The sequence below is a fragment of the Gigantopelta aegis genome, chromosome 5, assembly GCF_016097555.1.
Source record: "Gigantopelta aegis isolate Gae_Host chromosome 5, Gae_host_genome, whole genome shotgun sequence".
In the NCBI taxonomy this organism is placed as follows: domain Eukaryota; kingdom Metazoa; phylum Mollusca; class Gastropoda; order Neomphalida; family Peltospiridae; genus Gigantopelta; species Gigantopelta aegis.
This window is the reverse complement of record NC_054703.1, coordinates 4737010-4762125: the sequence shown is the minus strand read 5'-3', so window position 1 is coordinate 4762125 and position 25116 is coordinate 4737010. Positions and strand designations below refer to the sequence as shown.

The 25116-nt window shown below is 39.6% G+C and overlaps 1 protein-coding gene across 2 annotated transcripts in view; it reads left to right on the top strand.

The window, feature by feature from the left end:
* Positions 1–25116, top strand: part of LOC121373617 (dipeptidyl peptidase 9-like) — a 52925-nt gene that overhangs the window by 23013 nt on the left and 4796 nt on the right. For both annotated transcript variants that reach the window (XM_041500316.1, XM_041500317.1), the window contains exons 8-18: positions 398–566; positions 1472–1637; positions 1933–2003; positions 2411–2481; positions 6734–6815; positions 11334–11463; positions 13672–13849; positions 15303–15414; positions 18186–18288; positions 20571–20620; positions 21719–21861. In XM_041500316.1, the coding sequence (XP_041356250.1) occupies positions 398–566; positions 1472–1637; positions 1933–2003; positions 2411–2481; positions 6734–6815; positions 11334–11463; positions 13672–13849; positions 15303–15414; positions 18186–18288; positions 20571–20620; positions 21719–21861 (1275 nt within the window). The remainder of the gene's footprint in view (positions 1–397; positions 567–1471; positions 1638–1932; positions 2004–2410; positions 2482–6733; positions 6816–11333; positions 11464–13671; positions 13850–15302; positions 15415–18185; positions 18289–20570; positions 20621–21718; positions 21862–25116) is intronic.

The window sequence follows — 25116 nt, the reverse complement described above, 5'->3', positions numbered from 1 at the left end:
CTAGAGCACATTGATTTATTAATCATCGGCTATTGGATGTCAAACAATTGGTAATTTTGACATTATAAAGTGTTTTGTTTAACGGCACCACTAGAGCACATTAATGGCAGATTTGGAATCCTTGAGCAATTCTGATCCAAAAGATGCCATACCCATCAAGATTGGACCAGTGGTTACTTACTTATGGACGCTCAAATATTTGGGCCCCCCGCCCAATTTTAGTGATTTTTGCCAAAATGGGTGGGCCGTATCACCCCAGCCGCTAGTCTGATTGAGCTCATCTTTGAAAATTAAGCTTTTCAAAAACAAAATTCCAGGCAAATCTGGGTGATTTGACATGGAATGACCCTCTAGTGGTGTCATTAAACAAAACAAACTCATCTTCTTTTTATTTCAGTGTTTACGTTCAGGTCCTGGATCGGCCTCAGCTACAGACGGCTGTTTACCTCATTCCGTTTGAAAACTTCCTGCCTGTCATGTCCGACGTCGAGATGGGCAGCTTCGACAGCAGCAGTTACCTCCCTTTACAGATGATCTACAAAGAATCCTCAGATATTTGGATTAATGTGAGTGGAAATGTTTTGATTAGTGACAGTCTGGTATCTGGATTAGTGACAGTCTGGTATTTCGATCAGTGACAGTATGGTATTTCGATCAGTGACAGTATGGTATTTCGATCAGTGACAGCATGATATTTGGATCTGTGACAGCATGGTATTTGGATCAGTGACAGTATGGTATTTGGATTAGTGACAGTATGGTATTTGGATCAGTGACAGTATGGTATTTGGATCAGTGACAGCATGGTATTTGGATCAGTGACAGCATGGTATTTGGATCAGTGACAGTATGGTATTTGGATTAGTGACAGTATGCTATTTGGATTAGTGTATGCTATTTGGATTAGTGACAGTATGGTATTTAGATTAGTGACAGTATGGTATTTGCATTAGTGTGGTATTTGGATTTATGACTATGGTATTTGGATTAGTGTATGGTATTTGGATTAATGTGAGTAGAAATCTTTGGATTAGTGACAGTATGGTATTTGGGTTAGTGACAGTATGGTATTTGGATTAGTGTATGGTATTTGGATTAATGTATTGTATTTGGATTAGTGTACATTATTTGGATCAATGTGAGTAGACAGATTTGGATTAGTGACAGTTTGGTATTTGGATTAATGTATTATATTTGGATTATTGCGAGTAGAAATCCTTGGATTAATGACAGTATGGCATTTGGATTATTATAACTAAACAGATTTGGGGTGGGACATAGTCCATTGGTAAAGCACTCATTTGGTGCGCGGTTGGTCTAGGATCGATCCCCACAAACAGAAAGCCCATTGGGCTTTTTCTTGTTCCAGCCAGTGCATCACAACTGGTATATCAAAGGTAATGACTAATAGAGCAATCTGCTCTAGTGGTGTCATTGTGAGAGACTCATTTAGATACATTGCTTGTTTCAGGTCCATGATATTATCCACTTCTTCCCACAATCCCGTCCGGACGAGATCAGTTTCCTGTGGTCGAGTGAGAAGTCGGGTTTCCGTCACCTGTATCACGTGACTTCTCAACTCCACTCGTCTCCTGACCAGACGCACTGCTCCATGGAGCTAGACGAGAAACCACTTGGTATGTCTCTCTTTGTCTCTCTCTCTCTGTCTCTGTCTGTCTGTCTCTCTCTCTCTCTCTCTCTCTCTCTCTCTCTCTCTCTCTCTCTCTCTCTCTCTCTCTCTCTCTCTCTCTCTCTCTCTCTCTCTCTCTCTATCTCTGTCTCTATCTCTTATCTCTCTGTCTCTGTTTATGTTGATTTTATTATCGCTTCTTTTATATACATGCATATGTACTAACCTTTGTTTAACATGCGCAATAGCCAATTTTCATTTGTTCGTATGTTCTGTATTTAACCTGCTGTTTGTGTTTTCAGAATGTTTGCAGTGTCGTATTTTACAAGAAGTTCCGCTGACAGTCGGTGACTGGGAAGTAAATTCAAAGCAGGTACTCGAATGCTTTTTGTCAGTGTGGAAAAAAGATCTGTTGATGTCTGTCTCTGTCTGTCTGTCTCTCTCTCTCTCTCTCTCTCTCTCTCTCTCTCTCTCTCTCTCTCTCTCTCTCTCTCTCTCTCCCCCTCCCCCTCCCCCTCCCCCTCCCCCTCTCCCTCCCTCCCTCTCTCTCTCTCTCTCTCTCTCTCTCTCTCTCTCTCTCTCTCTCTCTCTCTCTCTCTCACTCTCACTCTCACTCTCACTCTCACTCTTTCTCTCTAAACAGACATTCCTTTCTTTCTTTCTATTTAACTGAGGACTCCTGTTCACAGTTTTGTCATGTTGTGTGCTGTAAATGCTTTATATAATTTAGACATGTTTGTTGACACATTGACAATTATGATTATTTGTGTTTTCTTTCAGTTTTGGGTAGATGAAAAGCGGAAGTTAGTTTACTTTATGGGTCTTAAAGATACGCCATTAGAAAAACATCTGTAAGTATTTCTAAAACATACGCTATTAGAAAAACATCTGTAAGTATTTCTAAAACATATACGCTATTAGAAAAACGTGTGTAAGTATTTCTAAAACATATACGCTATTAGAAAAACGTGTGTAAGTATTTCTAAAACATATACGCTATTAGAAAAACGTGTGTAAGTATTTCTAAAACATATACACTATTAGAAAAACGTGTGTAAGTATTTCTAAAACATATACACTATTAGAAAAACGTGTGTAAGTATTTCTAAAACATACGCTATTAGAAAAACGTGTGTAAGTATTTCTAAAACATATACGCTATTAGAAAAACGTGTGTAAGTATTTCTAAAACATATACACTATTAGAAAAACATGTGTAAGTATTTCTAAAACATACGCTATTAGAAAAACGTGTGTAAGTATTTCTAAAACATACGCTATTAGAAAAACATCTGTAAGTATTTCTAAAACATATCCACCATTAGAAAAACATCTGTAAGTATTTCTAAAACATATACACCATCAGAATTTTTTTTTTAAGTGTTTCTAAAACATATCCACCATTAGAAAAACATCCTTAAGTATTTCTAAAACATATCCACCATTAGAAAAACATTTTTAAGTATTTCTAAAACATATACACCATTAGAAAAACATCTTTAAGTATTTCTAAAACATACACCATTAGAAAAACGTGTAAGTATTTCTAAAACATATACACCATTAAAAAAAACATCTGTAAGTATTTCTAAAACATATACACCATTAGAAAAACGTGTAAGTATTTCTAAAACATATACACCATTAAAAAAACATCTGTAAGTATTTCTAAATGGTATACACCATTAGAAAAACATCTAAGTATTTCTAAACGATATAATTATCAATAGATATCATCCGTAATCATATTTTTCTCCTTCCAACCAGTGCACCACAACTGGTCAAAGGCTGTGGTATGTGCTTTCCTGTCTGTGGGAAAGTGCATATAAAAGATCTTTTTTTTGGATTAGGAAAAATTTCGCCAGTTTCCCCTGATGACTATGAGTCATAATTCCCAAATGTTTGACATGCAATAGCTGGTGATTAATTAATCAATGTGTTCCAGTAGTGTCGTTAAACAAAACAAACCTCTTCCTTAATCATAGTCGCCATATTATAAATAGAGAATACTACATGAGTGGCCGTTACATGTAGATACCATTCATCTCACACATGAGTGGCCGTTACATGTAGATACCATTCATCTCACACATGAGTGGCCGTTACATGTAGATACCATTCATCTACAACATGAGTGGCCGTTACATGTAGATACCATTCATCTAACACATGAGTGGCCGTTACATGTAGATACCATTCATCTAACACATGAGTGGCCGTTACATGTAGATACCGTTCATCTAACACATGAGTGGCCGTTACATGTAGATACCGTTCATCTAACACGTGAGTGGCCGTTACATGTAGATACTGTTCATCTAACACGTGAGTGGCTGTTACATGTAGATACCGTTCATCTCACACATGAGTGGCTGTTACATGTAGATACCATTCATCTCACACATGAGTGGCCGTTACATGTAGATACCGTTCATCTCACACATGAGTGGCCGTTACATGTAGATACCGTTCACCTCACACATGAGTGTAGATGCCGTTCACCTCACACATGAGTGGCCGTTACATGTAGATACCGTTCACCTCACACGTGAGTGGCCGTTACATGTAGATACCGTTCATCTCACATGTGAGTGGCCGTTACATGTAGATACCGTTCACCTCACACATGAGTGGCCGTTACATGTAGATACCGTTCACCTCACACATGAGTGTAGATGCCGTTCACCTCACACGTGAGTGGCCGTTACATGTAGATGCCGTTCACCTCACACGTGAGTGGCCGTTACATGTAGATGCCGTTCACCTCACACGTGAGTGGCCGTTACATGTAGATGCCGTTCACCTCACACGTGAGTGGCCGTTACATGTAGATGCCGTTCACCTCACACCTGAGTGGCCGTTACATGTAGATGCCGTTCACCTCACACCTGAGTGGCCGTTACATGTAGATGCCGTTCACCTCACACGTGAGTGGCCGTTACATGTAGATGCCGTTCACCTCACACCTGAGTGGCCGTTACATGTAGATGCCGTTCACCTCACACCTGAGTGGCCGTTACATGTAGATGCCGTTCACCTCACACGTGAGTGGCCGTTACATGTAGATGCCGTTCACCTCACACGTGAGTGGCCGTTACATGTAGATGCCGTTCACCTCACACGTGAGTGGCCGTTACATGTAGATGCCGTTCACCTCACACGTGAGTGGCCGTTACATGTAGATGCCGTTCACCTCACACGTGAGTGGCCGTTACATGTAGATGCCGTTCACCTCACACGTGAGTGGCCGTTACATGTAGATGCCGTTCAACTCACACCTGAGTGGCCGTTACATGTAGATGTCGTTCACCTCACACGTGAGTGGCCGTTACATGTAGATGCCGTTCACCTCACACGTGAGTGGCCGTTACATGTAGATACCGTTCATCTCACAACGAATTGTTTTAGAATGTATCTAAAGATCAAAAGCGAGTTTGGTACATTTTTAAACAAAGAGTTGTCAGATAAATCGTATCTAACGGTCACGAATGTAGTATTCTATTTCTTACATATCCTCAAAAACCAGGTTTTAAGCAAATTTTAACATGTTTTTTGGACTGAAAATTATTTACAGCCGTTGCACTTGTAGCTGACTTACGCGTCACAGACACATGAATGTCAGGTTAACTATATGTCACAATGTAATTAATTTCCATTGCGTAGTTTTTCACTGGATGTATGGAAGTGGTGACCTGGTCATCACCTAGAAGCAGCCAGTCGTATGTCTTGAAATTGTTAACACACGTACATGTTTTAACAAGTATGTGTTACCAAAAATAACACATGGTGTTCTCAACAACGGGTGTGTAACAAGTATAATTAAAATGTGTTGAGTGCACCATTCAATAAAATGTTCCTTCCTTCTTAACAATACACCAAAAAAGAAATTTGTTTCCAAAGAATTGGCAGGTGTCATAAATAAAATTTAAATTTAAAACAAAATGTATGATGCTGTTAGTGTTTCTGCCAGAAAGAAATTCTTGGGTAATGGCGCTATGGAATTGAAAGAAAGAAAGAAATATTTTATTTAACAATGCATTCAACACATTTTATTTACGGTTATATGGCGTTAGACATATAGTTAAAGCTATGGAATTGAATGCAACCACAGTCAACAGGGGGAATGGGCAATCTAATTAAAATTAGCTCCACTATTACATGTGGATCTAACAGCAGCCAGTTGGAGCTCATGTCCACCAATCAAAATCTTACTTGCAGAATCCTGCCAGTGATTTAAAAATAATTTAAAAACATTCCGAATTATCCTGAGGGTATATGACATGTTTCGTGTGAATTATGAATGCCTTAAAACATGTTTTATTTTATAAAATAAATAATTTGTAATGTAAAACTGAAGACTGATTTAGTTTGGTTTTTTAATAAATAAATAACTAATTTTTAATGTAAAATTGAAGACTGATAACTCATCCCGTACGTATTGGTATGGTTCGCTGTACTGCGGCCACTAAAATAGACTCGCCCGATATTTTTAGAATTTGTATGCTCCCAAATAACGTTATAAACGGCGAAGTGTGATTGGTCAATATTTACAGACGAAATGTTACCTGGACATTGGAGACTACGCAGTGTTGTTAGCAATCTGATTAAAATTAGTTCTGCTGGTCTAAATAAGGCATTCGTAATTGACATGAAACATATCGTATACCCTCAGGATAATTCGCAATGTTTTCAAATTATTTTCAAATCGCTGGCATGATTCTGCAAGTAAGGTTTTGATTGGTGGACATGAGCTCCAACTGGCTGTTGTTAGATCCACATGTACAATGTAATAGTGGAGCTAATTTTAATTAGATTGGGGGAATGGGGGGCTTCCCCCAGAAAGAAAATGGGTTATGTTTAGGATTAGGGTTAAGAAAATCATACAGTAATGACAAGGAAGGAAATGTTTTATTTAATGACGCACTGAACACATTTTGTTTACGGTTATATGGCGTCAGGTAATGATAAGAGTAATTAATTTTGTGAAAAAGTTAACTTTAAAAATATATATATATGGGTATGGCGCCAAACCCGTTTTACCCTGTGGCTGTATTTGTACATGTATGTGGTGTTCTTTATGTTTGTCTGTTTGGTTTTTATCAGGTACGTGGTGTCTTACGTGCGACCCCGTGACCCGAAACGGTTAACACAGGCCGAGCTCAGTCACTCAGTCTACATGAACAAGGTTTGATTATCAAGACTACTACTAAAGCGACAGACTCTAGTTTTTAAACACTACGGCATATTTTTCACTATTATAGCCGTTTATTATCACTGAAATCAAACATTACTTGTATTTTATTCTTTAGATTATCCATTTCCATAAAACCAAAGTGTTTCTGGTATTTCTAATACCAAAAATTGTATTTTTCATATTTTTACAAATGCATATGTGTCTGTGAAGTAGCGGTTATTGATTCGAGTTCTAGTCTATTTTTAAGGATATTTCTTGTTTTAACGTCACAGACTCTATTACAGATCACGTTTGACTTTGATGACGATTTACCCAGTTTTGTGTATAGCTTTATCGTGTATTATTACAGATCACGTTTGACTTTGACGACGATTTACCCACTTTTGTGTATAGCTTTATCGTGTATTATTACAGATCACGTTTGACTTTGATGACGATTTACCCAGTTTTGTGTATAGCTTTATCGTGTATTATTACAGATCACGTTTGACTTTGATGACGATTTACCCAGTTTTGTGTATAGCTTTATCGTGTATTATTACAGATCACGTTTGACTTTGAAGACGATTTACCCAGTTTTGTGTATAGCTTTATCGTGTATTATTACAGATCACGTTTGACTTTGATGACGATTTACCCAGTTTTGTGTATAGCTTTATCGTGTATTATTACAGATCACGTTTGACTTTGACGACGATTTACCCAGTTTTGTGTATAGCTTTATCGTGTATTATTACAGATCACGTTTGACTTTGAAGACGATTTACCCAGTTTTGTGTATAGCTTTATCGTGTATTATTACAGATCACGTTTGACTTTGACGACGATTTACCCAGTTTTGTGTATAGCTTTATCGTGTATTATTACAGATCACGTTTGACTTTGACGACGATTTACCCAGTTTTGTGTATAGCTTTATCGTGTATTATTACAGATCACGTTTGACTTTGACGACGATTTACCCAGTTTTGTGTATAGCTTTATCGTGTATTATTACAGATCACGTTTGACTTTGACGACGATTTACCCAGTTTTGTGTATAGCTTTATCGTGTATTATTACAGATCACGTTTGACTGTCATGACGATTAACCCAGTTTTGTGTATAGCTTTATCGTGTATTATTACAGATCACGTTTGACTTTGACGACGATTTACCCAGTTTTGTGTATAGCTTTATCGTGTATTATTACAGATCACGTTTGACTTTGACGACGATTTACCCAGTTTTGTGTATAGCTTTATCGTGTATTATTACATATCACGTTTGACTTTGACGACGATTTACCCAGTTTTGTGTATAGCTTTATCGTGTATTATTACATATCACGTTTGACTTTGACGACGATTTACCCAGTTTTGTGTATAGCTTTATCGTGTATTATTACAGATCACGTTTGACTTTGACGACGATTTACCCAGTTTTGTGTATAGCTTTATCGTGTATTATTACATATCACGTTTGACTTTGACGACGATTTACCCAGTTTTGTGTATAGCTTTATCGTGTATTATTACAGATCACGTTTGACTTTGACGACGATTTACCCAGTTTTGTGTATAGCTTTATCGTGTATTATTACAGATCGTGTTTGACTTTGATGACGATTTACCCAGTTTTGTGTATAGCTTTATCGTGTATTATTACAGATCGCATTTGACTTTGACGACGATTTACCCAGTTTTGTGTATAGCTTTATCGTGTATTATTACAGATCACGTTTGACTTTGACGACGATTTACCCAGTTTTGTGTATAGCTTTATCGTGTATTATTACAGATCACGTTTGACTTTGACGACGATTTACCCAGTTTTGTGGATAGCTTTATCGTGTATTATTACAGATCACGTTTGACTTTGACGACGATTTACCCAGTTTTGTGGATAGCTTTATCGTGTATTATTACAGATCACGTTTGACTTTGACGACGATTTACCCAGTTTTTTGTATAGCTTTATCGTGTATTATTACAGATCACGTTTGACTTTGACGACGATTTACCCAGTTTTGTGTATAGCTTTATCGTGTATTATTACAGATCACGTTTGACTTTGACGACGATTTACCCAGTTTTGTGTATAGCTTTATCGTGTATTATTACAGATCACGTTTGACTTTGACGACGATTTACCCAGTTTTGTGTATAGCTTTATCGTGTATTATTACAGATCACGTTTGACTTTGACGACGATTTACCCAGTTTTGTGTATAGCTTTATCGTGTATTATTACATATCACGTTTGACTTTGACGACGATTTACCCAGTTTTGTGTATAGCTTTATCGTGTATTATTACAGATCACGTTTGACTTTGACGACGATTTACCCAGTTTTGTGTATAGCTTTATCGTGTATTATTACAGATCACGTTTGACTTTGACGACGATTTACCCAGTTTTGTGTATAGCTTTATCGTGTACTATTACAGATCACGTTTGACTTTGACGACGATTTACCCAGTTTTTTGTATAGCTTTATCGTGTACTATTACAGATCACGTTTGACTTTGACGACGATTTACCCAGTTTTGTGTATAGCTTTATCGTGTACTATTACAGATCACGTTTGACTTTGACGACGATTTACCCAGTTTTGTGTATAGCTTTATCGTGTACTATTACAGATCACGTTTGACTTTGACGACGATTTACCCAGTTTTGTGTATAGCTTTATCGTGTATTATTACAGATCACGTTTGACTTAGACGACGATTTACCCAGTTTTGTGTATAGCTTTATCGTGTATTATTACAGATCACGTTTGACTTTGATGACGATTTACCCAGTTTTGACAGAGTTATGGCCCTTTTTGTTCAATGCCTGAAGATATTGAGATGCCATTTTGTATTTAGCTTTATCATCTACTGTAACACCTCGACGTACTTAACAAGCAAACAAAAAGAAGAAAAAGATCTACTGTAATAGATTAATTTTAACATTCATGTTGATTTCCCCATTTTTACAGAGTTATGTCCTTTGAACTTAAGAGATAAGAACATTTGTTGGGTTCAATAGAGGGTATGTATTGCTTTAGCAGTACTCTAAGAATGCTTGTTTTTACATGCAGGGTTCGAAATTTACCATGGAAATGACTGTAAGTGCCATGGTTGCCCTCTTTTCTTCTCGATCTGGCAACTCCTCCTATCTTTCAACTTCTTTTGCAGTCCATCCCCACACATTCCAGTCCTTGTCTCTCCAACTGCGACAGGTGCTTGTCTCTTGTGGCTATCTGTGCCACACACCTGTCATTCCCCATCAGCTTTTAGCTGTGGGCTTAGTCTGACCACTTCGGAGAGATGTTCAGTAGTTACTTCTGGCATTGTTAAGAGGCACTTGTAACCACCTACTATGCACCCCTACTACTGGCGGTCATTAGTTAGTGTCATGGGTCAGACATGCTTTATTAGCATCAGAGGACGAGGATGCCAGGTGGGTGGAGGGAAATACATTGAGACTGCACCCATGGAGGAAGTTGAGACAGGTAGGCGATGGTGTGGACAGCTCAGAAGACAGAGTCGGAGAAAACTGACAGAAAGGGTCGAAACAGATTGAAATTGTGGGAGAAATCCGAAAGTGTTTCATATTAAGATAATGAGAATAGTAGGCAGAGGGTGGTAGATGAGAGAGATGAATGAATGTGTGAGCCAGCTTTGATGGGATTTGAACCACTGTCATCAGCTTGACTGCCCAGCAGCTTATCCCACTAGACCACGGAGCTCACTGACAGGTTAAATCCCAAACCCCAAACCCTCAAAACCAACCCCTTCTCCCACACCCCCACCCCCACCCAATTGTCTGAGAAATCTTGATCAGAAGTACCCGTAAGTTGCCTTCATGCCTCTCTTTTGAAGGAAAACTTTGCCTTGGGACCTTGGGACTCTTTTTGGTGCTCTAATTTTGGGGGCGTGGTTGGTCTGGGATCGATCCCCATCGGCTGAACCATTGGGTCCTTTCTTGTTCTAGCCAGTGCACCACAGCTGGTATATCAAAGGCTGTTGTATATGCTGTTCGGTCTATGGGATGGTGGATATAAAAGATCCTTGCTGCTAATGGAAAAGTTTCCTCTCTAAGACTATATGTCAGAATTGCTAAATGTTTCACATCCAATAGCCGATGATTTATTAATTTATGCACCCTGATGGTTTCGTTAAACAAAACAAACTTGATAATGTGAGAATTACCAAATGTTTGACATCCAGTAGCCGATGATTATTAATTTATGCACCCTAGTGGTTTCGTTAAACAAAACAAACTTTATAATGTGAGAATTACCAAATGTTTCACATCCAATAGCCGATGTGGTGTCATTAAAGAAGACAAAATTTAACCTTTTATAAAAAGAAGTTTTTCTCTCTGTGTTTCAGGGGTGTACGATGTTTGTCGACGTGCTCTAGTGGTGTCGTTAAACAAAATGCTTCCTTTGTTTTAGGTGTGTACGATGTTTGTCACGGTGTACATTGTCGATGTGCTCTAGTGGTGGTGTTAAACAAAACGCTTCCTTTGTTTCAGGCGTGTACGATGTTTGTCACGGTATACAGCTCGATAAAGCAGACTCCGAGAAGTAAGATCTTTGAAATTCTTCACAATGACGATGTCCACATTCACACCGAGCTCCTGGGGACTGTCATAGGACCCACAGGTAATAAAACACACCACCCAATCACCACCCTAGAAAAACACACCACCCACCCACCCAGGTAAACACACCACCCACCCAGGTAAACACACCACCCACCCAGGTAAACACACCACCCACCCAGGTAAACACACCACCCATCCAACTCCAGATGAACATGCCCCCCCCCCCACATTCCCAGGTAAACACACCACCCACGCTCCCTGAGGTAAACACAACATACACCCATCCAATCCCAGGTAAACACAGCACCCACGCGCCCTGAGGTAAACACATCACACACCCATCCACCCCCAGGTAAATATCACCCACCCATCCACCCCAGGTAAACACACCACACCTACCCCCAGGTAAACACACCACCCAACCACTCCCAGGTAAACACACCACCCAACCACTCTCAGGTAAACACACCACCCAACCACTCCCAGGTAAACACACCACCCATCCACCCCCAGGTAAATATCACCCACCCATCCACCCCAGGTAAACACACCACACCTACCCCCAGGTAAACACACCACCCAACCACTCCCAGGTAAACACACCACCCAACCACTCTCAGGTAAACACACCACCCAACCACTCCCAGGTAAACACACCACCCAACCACTCCCAGGTAAACACACCACCCAACCACTCTCAGGTAAACACACCACCCAACCACTCCCAGGTAAACACACCACCCAACCACTCCCAGGTAAACACACCACCCATCCACCCCCAGGTAAATATCACCCACCCATCCACCCCAGGTAAACACACCACACCTACCCCCAGGTAAACACACCACCCAAACACTCCCAGGTAAACACACCACCCAACCACTCTCAGGTAAACACACCACCCAACCACTCTCAGGTAAACACACCACCCAACCACTCCCAGGTAAACACACCACCCAACCACTCTCAGGTAAACACACCACCCAACCACTCTCAGGTAAACACACCACCCAACCACTCCCAGGTAAACACACCACCCAACCACCCCCAGGTAAATATCACCCACCCATTCAATCCCAGGTAAACACACCACACCTACCCCCAGGTAAACACACCACCCAACCACTCCCAGGTAAACACACCACCCAACCACTCTCAGGTAAACACACCACCCAACCTCTCTCAGGTAAACACACCACCCAACCACTCTCAGGTAAACACACCACCCAACCACTCTCAGGTAAACACACCACACCTACCCCCAGGTAAACACACCACCCAAACACTCCCAGGTAAACACACCACCCAACCACTCTCAGGTAAACACACCACCCAACCACTCTCAGGTAAACACACCACCCAACCACTCCCAGGTAAACACACCACCCAACCACTCTCAGGTAAACACACCACCCAACCACTCTCAGGTAAACACACCACCCAACCACTCCCAGGTAAACACACCACCCAACCACCCCCAGGTAAATATCACCCACCCATTCAATCCCAGGTAAACACACCACACCTACCCCCAGGTAAACACACCACCCAACCACTCCCAGGTAAACACACCACCCAACCACTCTCAGGTAAACACACCACCCAACCACTCTCAGGTAAACACACCACCCAACCACTCCCAGGTAAACACACCACCCAACCACTCCCAGGTAAACACACCACCCAACCACTCTCAGGTAAACACACCACCCAACCACTCCCAGGTAAACACACCACACCTACCCCCAGGTAAACACACCACCCACCCACCCCCAGGTAAACACACCACCCATTCAATCCCAGGTAAACACACCACACCTACCCCCAGGTAAACACACCACCCACCCACCCCCAGGTAAACACACCACCCATTCAATCCCAGGTAAACACACCACCCACTCACCCCCAGGTAAACACACCACCCATTCAATCCCAGGTAAACACACCACCCACCCACCCCCAGGTAAACACACCACCCATTCAATCCCAGGTAAACACACCACACCTACCCCCAGGTAAACACACCACCCACCCACCCCCAGGTAAACACAGCACCCATTCAATCCCATGTAAACACACCACATCTACCCCCAGGTAAACACACCACCCACTGCCAATGAGTGCGGGAGATTCGGCTGATTGTTATTTTTTTCTCGTTCCAACTTTTTTCTTTCTTAGCTTGTTTAATTTATCATTTATGTTTTACTTGTCATCTAAAAAAACGAGATTTTTAAACTTTTTGTTTTTCTTTTTTGTTTGTTATCAGCTTGTTTGGACTATCGTCCGCCGGAGTTGTTTGAGTTTCCTAGTCGGTCGGACCACACGCTTCACGGGATGTTCTACCGGCCACACAACTACGAGGCGGGAGCCAAGTATCCCACAGTCCTCTTCGTGTATGGAGGGCCCCAAGTTCAACTCGTGACCAACGCTTTCAAGGGTCTCAAGTAAGTTTTTTTATTTTCCAGGGCTGGGATTTAGCTCAGTCAGTTGAGTGATCGCTTGAGGTGCTGGCGTCGCAGGATCAAACCACCTCGGTGGATCCATTCAGCTCATTGGGTTTTTTCTCATTCCAACCAATGCACCACAACTGGACAAAGGCTGTGGTATGTGCTTTCCTGTCTGTGGGAAAGTGTATATAAAAGATCCCTTGCTGCATTAGAAAAAATGTTGCGGGTTTCCTCTGATGACTACGAGTCAGAATTACCAAATGTTTGACATCCAATAGCCGATGATTAATTAATCAATGTGCTCCAGTGGTGTCGTTAAACAAAACAAACTTCTTCTGTTTTATTTTCTCTTACATTCATGATTATTGTATGTATCTTTGATTTTAGTTTTTACAACATTTTTTGAAAGGCTGCCATTTAGTTTTTAATTCTTCGCAGCCCTTATTTTTGCCGTCAGGTTTCCTCTCTAAGACTGTATGCCAGAATTACCAAATGTTTGATATCCAGAAGGGTTTCCGACGCCATATAACCGTAAATAAAATGTGTATAAAGTGTGTCATTAAATAAAGCATTTCTTCCTTCCTTCCTTCCTTCCTTCCTTCCAATAGTCGATTATTAATTAATCAATGTGCTTTAGTGGTGACGTTGTGCACTATATTATAACCAAATAAGTTTACACCAAAAATAGGTGTAGTTTATAATGTGTCAAAGGCCATGGTATGTACTATCCTGTCTCTGAAATGGTGCATGTAAAAGATCCTTTGCTACTAATAAAAAAATATAGCAGGTTTCCTCTCTAAGAATATGTGTCAAAATTATCATGTGTCTTACATCCAATAGTCGATGGTAAATAAATCAGTGTGCTCTAGTAGTATCGTTAAACAAACCAAATTTCTGTTTTTTTAATGTGCCGAGGTGTTATTAAACAAATGTTCCTTTCATTCTCTCTCTGTGTAGACCAAGTAGCAATCAAGACGTGTGTTAGACACGAAATAGCTGTCCTTTTCAAATCATTCTTAATTCTAAATTATTTTTAGTCCTGTCTGTCAGTCCATCCATCCGTCTGTCTGTCTGTCTGTCCCATATATAGTTTTCCAGATGTATTTTTCACAATGCCTCGAGATATTGAAATGACCTTTTGTGCCGCTGGATAAAAATCACTGCCATTGGTAAAACTTCTCAATAATATCAAAATGAAAAGATCTGGTGTACATAATCGGCCATATTTAACATTTGTACATTTAAAATATGTTTGCATGCAACAAAATAGTCCTGCAAGAAACACTTTTCAAAACAGTTGCCGTAGGTAGGCCCAAAATTGCTATCAGAGGGCCATTTCACTTATGGCAATTTAAAGAAAAAAAATGCTGTGGGTGACAAATTCTTAATTTCAAGCCCTGGAGATATCCTTGATAAGTCCGTGAAATTTTTAATTGTTTTGTTTATTCAGGTTTCTTCGCCTGCACACGCTGGCGTCCCAGGGCTACGTGGTGGTCGTTGTCGACGGCCGCGGCTCGTGTTGTAGAGGACTGCAGTTCGAGGGTTACATCAAGAACAAACTGGTGAGTCCAACAAATATACCTGGCCATCTATCCATTGATTTCTCCATTCTTCCTTCCATCCATCTGTCCATTCCTTCCATCCATTCATTGAGCAGTCTACTGGTGTTCACCAACAAATATACCTGGTCATCTGTCCATTGATTTCCCCATCCTTCCTGTCTGTTCATTCCTTCCATCCATCCTTCCATCCATTCATTCATTCATTGAGTAGAGTCTACTGGTGTTCACTGACAAATATATCTGGCCATCTATCCATTGATTTCTCCATCATTCCTTCCATCCATTTGTTCATTCCTTCATCCATCCTTCCATCCATTCATTGAGCAGTCTACTGGTGTTCACCGACAAATATACCTGGCCTTCTATCCATTGATTTCTCCATTCATCATTCTATCCATCTGTTCATTCCTTCCATCCATCTGTTCATTCCTTCATACTTCCTTCCATCCATTCATTGAGCAGTCTACTGGTGTTCACCGACAAAGATACCTGGCCATCTATCCATTGATTTCTCCATCATTCCTTCCATACATCCTTCCATCCATTCATTGAGCAGTCTACTGGTGTTCACTGACCAATATACCTGGCCATCTATCCCTTGATTTCTCCTTCTTTCCATCCATCTGTTCATTCTTTCCTTCCATCCTTCCTTCCATCCATTTGTTCATTCCTTCATCCATCCTTCCATCCATTCATTGAGCAGTCTGCTGGTGTTCACTTACAAATATACCTGGCCATATATCCATTGATTTCTCCATTCATTCATCCTTCCATCCATCTGTCCATTCCTTCCATCCATTCATTAGTCCTGTCTATCCAACTACCTAACCACCATTGTTCCATTCATCCACTACTGCTTTATTCATTCATCCATCCATCTGCCCACACACTCATCCATCCATCCATCCATCCATTAGTTCATTCATCTGTCTCATCCATACGTCCATTGATATGTTTATCCATCCATTTAGGTTGAAGGTTGTTTCAAAGTTAGGGTTCTTCCAGTTTCAGGGTTACTACTGAATCAGGGATGTTATGAAATCAGGGATCTTCTGTTTTCAGGGTAATTTTGAAATAGATGATTGAAGGGTTCATTTTAAATTAGGGATTTTCTGTTTTTAAATCAGGGATGTTCTGTTTTTAAATCAGGGATGTTCTGTGTTTCAGGGTACTGTAGAGATAGAGGAGCAGGTTGAAGGGTTGTTTTTAAATCAGGGATGTTCTGTGTTTCAGGATACTGTAGAGATAGAGGAGCAGGTCGAAGGGTTGTTTTAAAATCAGGGATGTTCTGTGTTTCAGGGTACTGTAGAGATAGAGGAGCAGGTCGAAGGGTTGTTTTTAAATCAGGGATGTTCTGTTTTTAAATCAGGGATGTTCTGTTTTTCAGGGTACTGTAGAGATAGAGGAGCAGGTCGAAGGGTTGTTTTTAAATCAGGGATGTTCTGTGTTTCAGGGTACTGTAGAGATAGAGGAGCAGGTCGAAGGGTTGTTTTTAAATCAGGGATGATCTGTGTTTCAGGGTACTGTAGAGATAGAGGAGCAGGTCGAAGGGTTGTTTTAAATCTGGGGTGTTCTGTTTTTCAGGGTACTGTAGAGATAGAGGAGCAGGTCGAAAGGTTGTTTTTAAACCAGGGATGTTCTGTTTTTAAATCAGGGATGTTGTGTTTTTTTCAGGGTACTGTAGAGATATAGGAGCAGGTCGAAGGGTTGTTTTAAATCAGGGATGTTCTGTGTTTCAGGGTACTGTAGAGATAGAGGAGCAGGTTGAAGGGTTGTTTTTAAATCAGGGATGTTCTGTTTTTAAATCGGGATGTTCTGTTTTTCAGGGTACTGTAGAGATAGAGGAGCAGGTCGAAGGGTTGTTTTTAAATCAGGGATGCTCTGTTTTTCAGGGTACTGTAGAGATAGAGGAGCAGGTGGAAGGGTTGTTTTTAAATCAGGGATGTTCTGTTTTTAAATCAGGGATGTTCTGTTTTTCAGGGTACTGTAGAGATAGAGGAGCAGGTCGAAGGGTTGTTTTTAAATCAGGAATGCTCTGTTTTTCAGGGTACTCTAGAGATAGAGGAGCAGGTGGAAGGGTTGTTTTTAAATCAGGAATGCTCTGTTTTTCAGGGTACTGTAGAGATAGAGGAGCAGGTCAAAGGGTTGTTTTTAAATCAGGGATGTTCTGTTTTTAAATCAGGGATGTTGTGTTTTTTTCAGGGTACTGTAGAGATGGAGGAGCAGGTTGAAGGGTTGTTTTTAAATCAGGGATGTTCTGTTTTTAAATCAGGGATGTTCTGTTTTTCAGGGTACTGTAGAGATAGAGGAGCAGGTCGAAGGGTTGTTTTTAAATCAGGGATGCTCTGTGTTTCAGGATACTGTAGAGATAGAGGAGCAGGTTGAAGGGTTGTTTTTAAATCAGGGATGTTCTGTTTTTAAATCAGGGATGTTCTGTTTTTCAGGGTACTGTAGAGATAGAGAAGCAGGTCGAAGGGTTGTTTTTAAATCAGGGATGCTCTGTTTTTCAGGGTACTGTAGAGATAGAGGAGCAGGTCGAAGTGTTGTTTTAAATCAGGGATGTTCTGTGTTTCAGGGTACTGTAGAGTTAGAGGAGCAAGTCGAAGGTTTTTTTTTAAATCAGGGATGTTCTGTGTTTCAGGGTACTGTAGAGATAGAGGAGCAGGTCGAAGGGTTGTTTTAAATCAGGGATGTTCTGTGTTTCAGGGTACTGTAGAGATAGAGGAGCAGGTCGAAGGGTTGTTTTAAATCAGGGATGTTCTGTGTTTCAGGGTACTGTAGAGATAGAGGAGCAGGTCGAAGGGTTGCTGTGGCTGGCAGGTCAGACCAACATGATAGATCTGGCGAGGATCGCCATCCACGGCTGGTCGTACGGTGAGACCCTTGAATATCTCAAGTCCAAACCACATTGTTTCAACTACCATTACTTAGCGTTAGATTGTCCCCACACTTTGTACAAACGTTGTTTCATCTACCATTAATTACTGTTCAATTTCCCCCCATGTTTAGTACAGATGTTGTTTCAACTACAATTAATTGCCATTAGATTTTCTTACATTTTGTATAGACATTGTACAACTACCATTATTTACTGTTAGGTTTCCCCCACATTTTGTACACACATTGTTTCAACTACCATTATTTACTGTTGGATTTCCCCACATTTTGTACACATTGTTTCAACTACATTAATTACTGTTAAATTTCCCCACATTTTGTATAGACAGAAATCATCAAAGAAACATTACAATGGCATGGGGGAGTGGAGAGCACGGCATATGTTGCCTTCAGATTAGTACCGGTAATAAAAATCAGGGTACCAAGGCAAGTTGGAAGGGCACCACGGCAAAACTGGTTACAAAGATTCGAGATTTAAAACTTTTACAAATTGTTTTGCCAAACCGTCAATTGTTTTTCAAATTTGTATTATTGTGAAGTATACATATCACATGGAGTGTATGGGAATGGTACTGGGCAAGCCAATGGGTCCACCATGAGTCTTATGAATATTGGACTTAAGTACTCGAGGGTAGTACATACATTTGTACGTCCCACAACGAGGAATTGCGACACCTGCCATCAGTGCTGTGGTAAATTTCAAACCCTGGAAGCATTGTTATTCAGTTATAAAAATAAGTTATTACTGTTCACATCACTGTACCTGCCATCAGTGCTGTGGTAAATTTCAAACCCTGGAAGCATTGTTATTCAGTTATAAAAATAAGTTATAAATGTTCACATCACTGTACCTGCCATCAGTGCCGTGGTAAACTTCAAACCCTGGAAGCATTGTTATTCAGTTATAAAAATAAGTTATAAATGTTCACATCACTGTACCTGCCATCAGTGCTGTGGTAAACTTCAAACCCTGGAAGCATTGTTATTCAGTTATAAAAATAAGTTATTACTGTTCACATCACTGTACTTGCCATCAGTGCCGTGGTAAATTTCAAACCCTGGAAGCATTGTTATTCAGTTATAAAAATACCGTGCTACCATAATCTAGAAGCCCTGATTGACATGGCAATAGTAGTTATTTACTAGCCCAACATTGAATATGACTGGCCATGGGAGTGGGGCTACCATAATCTAGAAGCCCTGATTGACATGGCAATAGTAGTTATTTACTAGCCCAACATTGAATATTACTGGCCATGGGAGTGGGACTACCATAATCTGGAAGCCCTGTCTGGCATGGCAGTTGTAGTTATTTACTAGCCCAACATTGAATATCACTGGCCACGGAAGTGGGGCTACCATAATCTAGAAGCCCTGATTGACATGGCAATAGTAGTTATTTACTAGCCCAACATTGAATATCACTGGCCATGGGAGTGAGACTACCATAATCTAGAAGCCCTGTCTGGCATGGCAATAGTAGTTATTTACTAGCCCAACATTGAATATCACTAGCCATGTGAGTGGGGGCTACCATAATCTAGAAGCCCTGTCTGGCATGGCAATATTATTTATTTACTAGCCCAACACTGAATATCACTAGCCATGGGAGTGGGGCTACCATAATCTAGAAGCCCTGTCTGGCATGGCAATAGTAGTTATTTACTAGCCCAACATTGAATATCACTAGCCATGGGAGTGGGGCTACCATAATCTAGAAGCCCTGTCTGGCATGGCAATAGTAGTTATTTACTAGCCCAACATTGAATATCACTAGCCATGGGAGTGGGGCTACCATAATCTAGAAGCCCTGATTGACATGGCAATAGTAGTTATTTACTAGCCCAACATTGAATATCACTAGCCATGGGAGTGGGGCTACCATAATCTAGAAGCCCTGATTGACATGGCAATAGTAGTTATTTACTAGCCCAACATTGAATATCACTAGCCATGGGAGTGGGGCTACCATAATCTAGAAGCCCTGATTGACATGACAATAGTAGTTATTTACTAGCCCAACATTGAATATTACTGGCCATGGGAGTGGGACTACCATAATCTGAAAGCCCTGTCTGGCATGGTAATAGTAGTTATTTACTAGCCCAAAAGGATATGGGCAGGATTTAGAAATAGCAATTAGTGAAAAAGGTAATAGATTTACATAGTGGTCCTGAATCATGTGTCTTATTTCCATAATAGCCTTAAATAAATGTGTAGAGTGTGTCTTTCGCTTATTTTTTATATTATTTTTGTAGGTGGGTACCTCTCATTACTGGGTCTGGCTCAGAGGCCAGATATATTTAAGGTGAGTCTTTTTGTTGTTTGTATGTTGGGGGGGTGGGGTGTGGCGGTACTCCAATCACAGGGCTCGAAACTCGACAAAAAATATTGTGGCCCAAAAAATTATAATTGATGTTGGCAAATTAAGGTAAGCGAACCATGAACCACGAGCAAGATTTGAATGTGGAATAAATATATGCAATACCAATATTAATAGTGGCTCATATGTTATAGCTCTAAAGAAGATATTATTTGGGTGACTATAACGGTATTATTTTTTAATATTTAAATTGCCCAAACGGGACATTTGTCGCATTTGAGCCCTGAGATTAGTCAGTTGAGTGCTCGCTTGAGGTGCTTAAGTCGCAGGATCGAACCACCTCGGTGGATCCATTCAACTGATGGTTGTTTTACTTGTTCCAACCAGTGCCCCACAACTGGTCAAAGACTTTTTCAAAAATACAGTATTAGACAAAAGAATCTGAAAGTGTTGCTAGTTGCATTCTTAACGTGCTAGTGCTCCACGACTGGTGCAACAAAGGCTGTGGTATGTATTATCTTGTCTGGAATAATGCATATAAAAGATTCAATACTGGACCCTCTGTAAACCAGAATTCCCTCAAAACCGTACATTTTACAGAGTCCCTTTTTAAAAACCAGAACAGAACTTAACCTCTCTAAACCGGATCCCTCTTAATACTGGACATTTGTCTTGGTACCAAGGGTGTCTGGTTTAGAGGGGTTTCACTGTATTACAAAGCGTATTGATAGAACATGTAACTTTAATTGGATATAAGCATGAAAATAAGTTAAAAATAGAACATGTAACTTTAATTGGATATAAGCATGAAAATAAGTTAAAAATAGAACATGTAACTTTAATTGGATATAAGCATGAAAATAAGTTGAAAATAGAACATGTAACCTTAATTGTATATAAGCATGAAAATAAGTTAAAAATAGAACATGCAACCTTAATTGGATATAAGCATGAAAATAAGTTAAAAATAGAACATGCAACCTTAATTGGATATAAGCATGAAAATAAGTTAAAAATAGAACATGCAGGTATCGGCCTCGTTGAGCAAAACCATCTCTTTAACTTTGTTACATTTCCGACCAGGTTGCAATAGCCGGAGCACCGGTTGTTAACTGGGCCCTGTACGACACTGGATACACGGAGCGCTACCTTGACCTTCCTGAGGTCAACAAGCAAGGTTACCAGAACGGTTCCGTTCTCAGCTATGTGGATAGTTTACCTGACGAGTGAGTTTTCCTCTCTTTTTTATATATAACTCAAGGATGCAAAATAACAGTGCATTTTGCATATTTAAAGATGTTTGCTTACCAGCCCCAATGTTTTTAGAAATGGTTTCTCTTGTTACGCCTGTGGTAACTGTTGTTTGTATTTTCAGTTTACGAGATAACCACATGGAGTTTTTAGATTTGCTGCTGTTGTCTATTGGATCCCATAAGTGTCATTTTTGACTGAAGGTGTTAGCCAGAGGTTGAAAATGAAACAATAACACCCATAACAGTGTTCTAGCTAGGATTTTGATGGGGCAGGGCGCTAATTTAATTGTAGGGCATTTTTAACGCAAAGATCTTATTTTTGAGGCAAGTGCTGGATATGATCGAATATTTTACATTCATAAATATCATATATGTAGGAATATCTATGCTGGTTTTAATTTACAAAACGTTTTTGGAGGGAGGGGGGCAATCAATTTCTAAACCCAAATTTATTATTCTTAAATTTGGATGTTTGATGAAACAGTACATTCATCGCCGTATGCAATATTATTGTACTAATATACTCAATATAGACATTATTTAAAAAAATCTTGTTCCAGCCAGTGCAACACGCTGGTATGTGCCGTGGTATGTGATATCCTGTCTGTTGGATGGTGTATATAAACGATCCCTTGCTACTAAAGGCAAAAAGTAGCAGGTTTTTCTCTGAGACTAAATTTCAAAATTACCAACTGTTTGACATCCAATAGCCGATTATTAATAAATCAATATGCTCTAGTGGTGTCGTTAAATAAAATCAAAATTTAACTATTAAAATGTTTTGCAAAAGGTATCACCTAAAAAATCCTATTCTTTTTTCTATTATATATAGTATTTATACCATTTAATATCATGCCCAAATGTAATTTAAAATAAATAAATGAAATAATTAAAAGAAATCAAGAAATAAATAAAAAGAAATAAAGAAATAAAAGAACAAACAAATTTTAAAAATTGACATAAGGATATATTTGTAACAAGTTGCTCATTGCATTTAAAAATGGCTATTATTGCATGTCACAGTCTAGATAGATTTCATTAAGTACCTTTTGCAGACAAAACACAGTTATGCCTACATAGACCAAATAACCAGTGTTGCTAGTTTACTCTGTGCCATATTATAAAGATGTAATCAATATGTCATTAATAAGGACTACTGACATCAGTTCAAACTATATATGTATCTTGGTCTGGGTATTTGCAAAGGCAAAAATTACTTTCAAAAATTTACTTACCAAAATAAATTTAGCATTTGACGTTCTGTCAAAGTTTATCATGATGGTCTACTTTCAACTAGGTGTTTGCTAGGTGGTGTGTGGTTATGTGCGTGACGGTGTGAGGATTACTTCACATTCAAGCTTTGTAAGACTGCCTGTCCGCTAGTAAAACGAAAAAAAAAAAAACTGTACACGCTTTGAGAGGAAAGCAAGATTTTGTATTTTTATTTGACAATGAATTAGGGCAGGGTGGCAATAATTAGGGCGGTGCAGCAACAAACACGGCAGGGCGGAAAAATATGGGGGCAGGGCGCAGCGCCCCTCTATTTATTGCTAGCTAGAACACTGTGTAAATATTACATGTATGTCTGGGTCATGTCCCACCCCAAACGAATCTTTCTTTTAAAAGATAACCACATGATAGCCCGAGGTTAAAAATTAAACATTTGTTTAAGAGATAACCACATGATAGCCCGAGGTTAAAAATTAAACATTTGTTTAAGAGATAACCACATGATAGCCCGAGGTTAAAAATTAAACATTTGTTTAAGAGATAACCACATGATAGCCCGAGGTTAAAAATTAAACATTTGTGGGCTTCAAATAGACCATAACACCTACAAATCTAAAAACTCCATATGGTTATGTCGATTGTAAACTGAATTGTTTTTCTACGGAACTAACTGTATATTTGGTATTTCTTGATAAAACTACCTGGCTACAATCTAACTGTAGACCCTTGAATTGTCAACTTGGCCTGTTCCATTTGCTAATGACGGAACTAACTGTATATTATGTATTTCTTGATAAAACTACCTGGCTACAATCTAACTGTTAGACCCTTGAATCGTCAACTTGGCCTGTTCCATTTGCTAATGACGGAACTAACTGTATATTAGGTATTTCTTGATAAAACTACCTGGCTACAATCTAACTGTTAGACCCTTGAATCGTCAACTTGGCCTGTTCCATTTGCTAATGACGGAACTAACTGTATATTAGGTATTTCTTGATAAAACTACCTGGCTACAATCTAACTGTTAGACCCTTGAATCGTCAACTTGGCCTGTTCCATTTGCTAATGACGGAACTAACTGTATATTAGGTATTTCTTGATAAAACTACCTGGCTACAATCTAACTGTTAGACCCTTGAATCGTCAACTTGGCCTGTTCCATTTGCTAATGACGGAACTAACTGTATATTTGGTATTTCTTGATAAAACTACCTGGCTACAATCTAACTGTTAGACCCTTGAATCGTCAACTTGGCCTGTTCCATTTGCTAATGACGGAACTAACTATATTAGGTATTTCTTGATAAAACTACCTGGCTACAATCTAACTGTTAGACCCTTGAATCGTCAACTTGGCCTGTTCCATTTGCTAATGACGGAACTAACTGTATATTTGGTATTTCTTGATAAAACTACCTGGCTACAATCTAACTGTTAGACCCTTGAATCGTCAACTTGGCCTGTTCCATTTGCTAATGACGGAACTAACTATATTAGGTATTTCTTGATAAAACTACCTGGCTACAATCTAACTGTTAGACCCTTGAATCGTCAACTTGGCCTGTTCCATTTGCTAATGACGGAACTAACTGTATATTTGGTATTTCTTGATAAAACTACCTGGCTACAATCTAACTGTTAGACCCTTGAATCGTCAACTTGGCCTGTTCCATTTGCTAATGACGGAACTAACTGTATATTAGGTATTTCTTGATAAAACTACCTGGCTACAATCTAACTGTTAGACCCTTGAATCGTCAACTTGGCCTGTTCCATTTGCTAATGACGGAACTAACTGTATATTTGGTATTTCTTGATAAAACTACCTGGCTACAATCTAACTGTTAGACCCTTGAATCGTCAACTTGGCCTGTTCCATTTGCTAATGACGGAACTAACTGTATATTATGTATTTCTTGATAAAACTACCTGGCTACAATCTAACTGTTAGACCCTTGAATCGTCAACTTGGCCTGTTCCATTTGCTAATGACGG